At 31.9% G+C, this 7,355-nt stretch overlaps 1 protein-coding gene across 2 annotated transcripts in view; it reads left to right on the top strand.

The window, feature by feature from the left end:
• Positions 1-248: 248 nt before the first annotated feature.
• The window catches only part of GLRA2 (glycine receptor alpha 2), a 303,585-nt gene continuing 296,478 nt past the window's right edge, over positions 249-7,355 (top strand). For both annotated transcript variants that reach the window (XM_003765562.2, XM_003765563.2), the window contains exons 1-2: positions 249-873; positions 3,003-3,136. In XM_003765562.2, the coding sequence (XP_003765610.1) occupies positions 806-873; positions 3,003-3,136 (202 nt within the window). In that variant the 5' untranslated portion in view covers positions 249-805. The remainder of the gene's footprint in view (positions 874-3,002; positions 3,137-7,355) is intronic.

Here is a 7,355-nt window from a genome sequence, read left to right as displayed (position 1 = left end):
ACTCTGTCCATAGCCCCCAGACTCATGAATCTAAATAATCTCCCTATTCTTCCCTCTTCAATCTTTGCTTTCTCTTTTTCGTCAAAGAACCTATTCAGCATACCCACTGCTTGCTGTTGGACCACTCTTTCCTAGGGTCTGGACTCTAGTCACGTTCTCTGTTAAATGCTTCTCCCTGTCCCCCGCCCCAACAAGACTGAAGAAGGAAACATGCGCACAACAGAGCTTGGAGCTGTCCAAGTGCTGAAATTTATAGGCTGGGTAAGATCACGTCCCTGTCTCTTTCTATCGCTCTCATTCCTGCACAGAAGCATAGCAATTTTTCCCACTTTCCCCACCCCAAAACACACTGTCCCTTCTTTGCCTTCATTTACAACTCGTTTCATAAAGAAAAGCTTTTTTTAGGGACAGGATTTTACCAAATAGAAAAAGAATAAAATCAAAGCTTCATCAGCCAGACTTCCAGCATGGCATTGTCACCATTCCCTTTTGCATGGTGATGCGCTTAAGGTAGCAGCGTTTTTATTATTTAGTGAGAAGCAGTTGGGGGACTCACCAATTCTGATGCTTTTTCTCTTGCTTGTCGGCTGATGGTAGTGAGCCTCGGTTTGACCTGAACATGATTCCCAGGACTGGCACTTTTTATTTTTTCTCCCCAAACTATACAAATCCATATCTTTTTTTGGTTTTCAAGGAAATTAGATTATTGACAGATTTTGAATCTGGGCAATAAAAGATATTTTCTTCTATCTTCATTCTGGCATCATTTCTGGGATATTTTCCACAATCTTCACAGGAAACAGGAATGAACCGGCAGCTAGTGAACATTTTGACAGCCTTGTTTGCATTTTTCTTAGAGACAAACCACTTCAGGTAGGTGATACGACTTTGCATGCTAATATTTACTAAAAGACATGGAACTGAATAAAAGGGAAAATGTCACAGAAATCTCTTTTGCATTGTCTAAACCCATCTCATTTTAATTGTATGGGGGAGAGTTAGATTGCTTTTGTTCATTTAAAGAGCTTCCTTTTTGGCAAAATGTTGAAAAAAACCAAGTTTTTTTCTAATTCATGTTCTTACTCATTAGATTTTAGCACACACAAAAATAATATCAACATAATCTCTGTTTTAATTTTCCACTTTTTTTCCTTTCCTTTATTGTTGGAAGTTGTTTAGAAGGTTGCCTGAATGATTTTTTCAAGTTAGAAAAATGAATTAATCTATTAACTAAAGATGACTATTGCAGTTAACAAAGGGAAAAGGAATGCTTCCACCAATCCCAGGCAATTTGGGGTCCCTATAAAATCTCAACAGTCTCAAGCTCACTTATAAGAAGCACTATTGAGGAATTTTTTTTGAAACCCCAAACAAAGGGAAAAAGATATCCTATATCCTTCCAGCCCAATCTACTTTTTCCTTCAAATATAATTCCAAGATGAATTGTTTATAGATATTACTATTAATATTTGTGTATATTTTTGCATAAAATGGAAATAAGTATGATTATAATAAGGGTGACGTTGTAATTTACTTGTTTATTGTTACTACATAATTTACAAGTTGTCAAATCAAGTGGAACATCAACGTGTTAGGTTATTCCCAGAAAGTGAAAAAGTCATTCAGATCATGACAGCAAGAGATATGGTGGGGTTAGAGGAAGTTTTCAAGTAAGAAATGCTTACACCTCAAAGTGTACTATTTTACATTTAATTTTCATTCAATAAGAAGGTGTTTGTATCAGTGTTCATGGAACTGAAGACAAGAGTGTAGCAATAACATCATGAGTACTGGCAAAATCTACTATGCCCTCATCAGGGTTACACTTCTCACTACAAAAGAAGGAGGTGGGGGTAGGCCACATTTTAACATCGTCATCAGCTATTTCATTCTACATACACATCTCTATATGTTTCTAGATGGTTTTATTATAGCAATTTTAAGCCTATTAATGGCCATAATAGTATCTTAGCATTTGTAATTAATATCACTTGTTTTAAAAAACTGAAAATAATATGGTTTCTTGTGAATTGGCAGGCTTAGAAAGAGTTGATGAAAAGTACTATTAAAAGTACACAGAAAATACAATTCATACTTTAGGAAACAATTGTTGGAGTCAATATAATTTGCAATAGAATTCATCTCCCTTAAAACCAAATCTGTTCATTTCATGAACCCTTAATTACTTTAATTAGGGAATAATAGTTGGAGAATTTTTCAATTTAACTTGTACTTTACTATTATTTCAGACATGATGAGTGAACAAACTTTAGAGGAAAAAACTTCAGCTGAGAACCTCTAATTTGTGCTGAGCTATAAAAAAGAGTTGATAAAAATAATAGTATTGCATTATATGCTCATTGCTGATATAATTTTCAAAAAAACTTAAATTCCAGATGGTACCTTTTAGTTAGTGATGGTTCTGAAAATAATAATTGAAACATAATTAGAAAGGAAACTAATAATTGAGAATTAAGTAGATTGGTGATTTGTTTCAGTGTTTTCTGGTTGTATGCAATACTTTTCACTGATATGAAATGAGTTTTTTTTTCATTTAGAGATGAAATGCGTGAACACATATAAGCTTAAATTTAATGAAAAATGGTCTTAACAGAAGAGTATGATGAAAGTCAACATTGCCATTAGGGTGTGATTAATCATTCTGTTTGCCCATACCTAACATATGAACAACATGAGCCATAGTGTGAACCATGTCAACATGTCATCTCCTCCTCTTGATAGCTGAAGTTTGAGATTTTGGGGAATATTTAATGCTTTGCATTTTTCTTTGCTTAAAGTTAGCTTTAGAGTATATTCAAGTTCAGATATTATTGAAAAAAGTTTGAACTTTTCTATTTGAGTATCTGTAATGCATCAAGTATTTTTCTTAAAACTGGAGAAATCTTTCCTTTGCACTCCAAAAATACATATAATATGTCTTCAGTGTCTTTTTCTAACCTTAAGGATAGCTGCATCACTAATGAAGCTAATTATCCATCTAGGGAGGCTTTCTGCAAAGACCATGATTCCAGGTCTGGAAAACCCCCTTCACAGTCCATGTCTCCTTCAGATTTTTTGGACAAATTAATGGGAAGGACATCAGGATATGATGCAAGAATCAGACCAAATTTTAAAGGTAAGGTCTTTTTTTATTTTATGATGAATGTTTTGGAAGTCTTCTTTAAAAGTAGGTATTTTTCAGGGTTTCTAACTAGGAAAATTTTCCTGGGTAGGGTTGGCATTACATGATAGCTTTTTGTAGTGGTAATATTTCAAATTCTTAATGAATCAACTCAGAATTGACTCTTCTTCCTTGATAACTTCTGAAAACTCATTTGTATTTGCTAACAGTTTTTTAGAAACATGTCAGCAATCATTTCTCTGTTTCCTGGGTTTTTCTTTTCAAATAAGAATGTGGTAAAAAATAGACAGATGAATACTTACATCATAAATACATAATAGAATCCTTGCAAACATTTTGAATTGGTAGGTACTTAATGGCTATACCAATCAAAATAATTTGAAAATTCTAAATTCTAAGTAACTATAGAATCCCACAAACAAACCATCTCCCCTTCATACATTTTTCTCTAAAATTTCTAGGTTTAACAACAGTGACTACATATGTTCTCTCTCTCTGTCTCTCTGTCTATCTCTCTCTTTCAATATATATATATATATATATATATATATATATATATATTTCTGCAATGCACATATAATTATATAAATAAATCATAGTCACATATATTTCTAGTCACACAAATTTCTAGTTTTAAAAACAATGATTATATACATACACATACTATTTTATATACACACATATGAGTGTATATATATTTATATATATATATATATATATATATATATATATACACACATGTATAGTTAGTTATTTGTTTCTCCACAGATTCCTTGATATTCCTTTGAAATCCTGTAGTTAAGATAGTCAGAGAACTATAAAGTTCACATATTGGCTAAATTTTGTCTTTGTCAATAAATAGAATTGTTTCATTTTCTGTTAGGTACAAATTCCAAAGAGTTGTCTATTATTACAACTGGGAAAACATGGATTTAAGTTAGAGTTGTATACACATTATGAAAATTTTTACTTGGTTTTTATATACTTGGTTCAAGCATTTTTCTTCTGACATCCATCTAATGTCACTTTGTAGTGGATCCTCATTAATCAGAACTTTAGAGTTTTTGGTATATAAAAGTAAATATAAAATTATATATTTCAAAGGTTGTTTTTTTTAAAGATTTTAACATAAAGCATAGGCAGAAAATCTTCAATGTTATTTTTTTTGAAATCCCAGAATGCCCTAAATATTTTATATTCATTTTTCAGAGTATTTCACTTTCACTCATTAGCAATTCAAATGTATAATTTTCTTGAAGTTAGTGACTGACTTTATTATTAGCAAACTTGAATATGGATGCCAAATTCATTGCTTCTATGAATTCTACACTTCAGAGTATGCCCAACTATATACATGTTTCATAGTGGGGAGAAGAAGGGGGGAAAAAATCCAAGTTTTGACAAAGCAAGCACTTGTGTAATTAGCTTGATTTGTAGAGCATATTCCATAGGAAGTTAACATAGCAGGAGATCTATAAACATTCTATTTCTTATTTGCATCATTTCTTCCTGTTATAAATTTTAATTTATGAAGTAAAAATCAGTTCTCAATGAAACTATTCATATATCCTTATTATTCATATTGCTTACTAATAACTACTTCTGGGTTAACTAACAGAATCTAACAGATTAATCTAACAGAAACTACTAATAGTAAAATTTTACAATATTGAAGTAGAAATCAGCATAAGCATAAAGAGGGAGAGTCATTATTACCCTACATGACACTTATATTCTGTATAATAGAATGCTAGTTTCAACAAGGAATAATCTTGCTTTCACAAGTTTGTCAAATACTTAATGGACTGAAGGAGCTTTCCATAAGTATTATACTTAATCCAGAATGTCTTAATAGCTTCATGAGGGCCAAAAAAGTGAATACCAAGTATTTATATATTTAGACATTGATGGTCTAGTTTGACCTTTTTCTTCTCCTAACTTATTTAATTAATTGAAGCATCTTCCCCTTTTTGGGAATTTTCATAATATTTACAATTCATTTAAAATCTATCAGCCAAAATTTAGCCAAATTATTCTGTTTGTGTGTAGATGAGATATATAGTTCTAGCCATTATATTTTAGAAGGGACATTGATAAGATGGATGGTGTTAAAAGGAAAGTTATCATGAAAGTAAAGGGCTTTGAATTTGTGGCATATAAAGTTAAAATAACTGGGGACATTTGGCTTAGAGAAGAAAAACTTAAGAAAGGTTGAACATGAAAACTATCTTCAAATGTTGTTATGTAGAAAAGACATTAGATGTTATTGTTGGTCTCATAGGTCAAAATTAGCACCAATAGGTGAAAGCTGAAGAGTGACAATTTCATACTTGGTATAAGGATTTTTTAAATAAAGTAATGCTCTATAAAAATAAATGTGCTTCCATATTGAAGCTCATCACGCAAAAGCTGAGGTAATACTTTAAGTGCATTTTACATTTTGATATAGGTTAAGTAGGATTACAATTAATATCCCTACCAAATCTATAATCCTGTGAGAAAAGAAATGAAAGACATATACCATGAAAATATGGCTTCTTACCTCCTAACATATTAGAATTATGCATTTTCCCTTTTATTTAAGTACATAATTGATCTAAGAAGAAAATCATCTACTGTTATCCAGGATGAGTTTATTAGTTCTACTAAGTAATTAATAATAGGACTTTCCCAAAATACATATTTTGTACTTTTAATGAAAACCAATAGGGAAACCAAAATTCCTACCTCAAAAACTGTTGTTTCAGAAACATATCTCTATGCTGATTTTGTTTTTGGACTGCTCTTTCTTCCTTCCATCAATGCCTCATCTAGAAGAATATGGTAAATCAAATATGTGATGTGTCTTCATAGTGTTCTATATAGAAAGCAACAGCTTGGGGCATAACTCTCCAAGCAGAGTGGAAGGACCAGATCAAAAAATAATTAAGAAATATTTTTAAATGAATAAAAAAATACAACATAAATGATGTTGATGTGTAGTTTTCTAAATCAAAAGCAATCTACAAGGATCTGTTTCTATTGGAGTTGTACTGCATTTGCAGTAGAGAAGACTTTCATGTCATTCAATCATGTCTGATTCTTTGTGACTCCACTTGGGGTTTTTCAGCTATTTCCTTCTTCAGCTCATTTTGCAGATGAGGAAACTGAGAAAAACAGAGTTAAGTAACTTTTCTTGAGTTACAGGAAGATGAGTTGTCCTGACCCCAGGGCCAAAGATGTGAAACCTCAAATAAGTTTATTCTTTTCCTTTTTATAGAAATACTAAAATGCTTTTCCTGGGAACTTAGTTTTCCAGACTATCTTATTACCATACTTAAGGCAATCAAGATGTGCCCAGACTGCCTTGATTAACATCTTTAAGATACCTTTAAGATACCTATGATGGAACCAAGTTTTCTCGGAATATTTTAAAGGCTTTCTTAATATTAATACACATTCTTTATCTCCCCAACTCTTGCCTGGTACTTCTCCTACCTGACCCTACCCCCAAGTTATATTTCTCCTTTAAGAGATGTGATTATGAAGAAGATATTTTCTAAGTCCTTTTAAGGACTAAACCTGATGTAAGGTACTCTCTTTCTCCTCCTAATAAAATCTTCCCTGTAATGGCATCTTTATCTTTACTATAGCTAACTCTGATTAATCTGCTATATGGCTTTGGATTTAGCCTCCTCTATGGATTTAGCTTGCCCAATGAAGTACTCACATTTCATGGCATATTCCTTTGATGGCTTCTTCCAAACCTCTTTTCTTGCTAATTCTATTGCTCTTTTGAATCGTTCTATTTACTGCTCTTGGTGCCTATTTTTCCTCTTCATATACTATGAACCTCTTCTCTTAAATAAAGGTACCTTTTGACAAAGAGTTAATTCATCACATGTACCTCACACCTTTTATTTTGAAGTAGGAATTGCTCTTCTGACTCCATTACCAATACTAAGTGCTATTTGAGTAAACATATCTAACCAAACCAGGAAATTTAAATTAAAGTGCGCTATTTCTGTTTTGATATGCATTGTAACCTCTGCCACAGAAGTCAATCCTACCAATGCTATGGAAACTCTTAAGAGCAGAGAGATGAGAAGTTAATAATTGTAAGTCATTTTATGAGATTTTATACTTTATATATATGAGAGATATACACTTTATGAGATTGTTGTGGTTGTATGAATTTAATTTTAATCTAAGAGACTGAAAAAAGAAAAAAGGA

The sequence above is a fragment of the Sarcophilus harrisii genome, chromosome 3 (assembly GCF_902635505.1).
Source record: "Sarcophilus harrisii chromosome 3, mSarHar1.11, whole genome shotgun sequence".
Classification (NCBI taxonomy): domain Eukaryota; kingdom Metazoa; phylum Chordata; class Mammalia; order Dasyuromorphia; family Dasyuridae; genus Sarcophilus; species Sarcophilus harrisii.
Note: the sequence above shows the minus strand (reverse complement) of the source record. Positions and strands in the feature narration are given on the sequence as shown.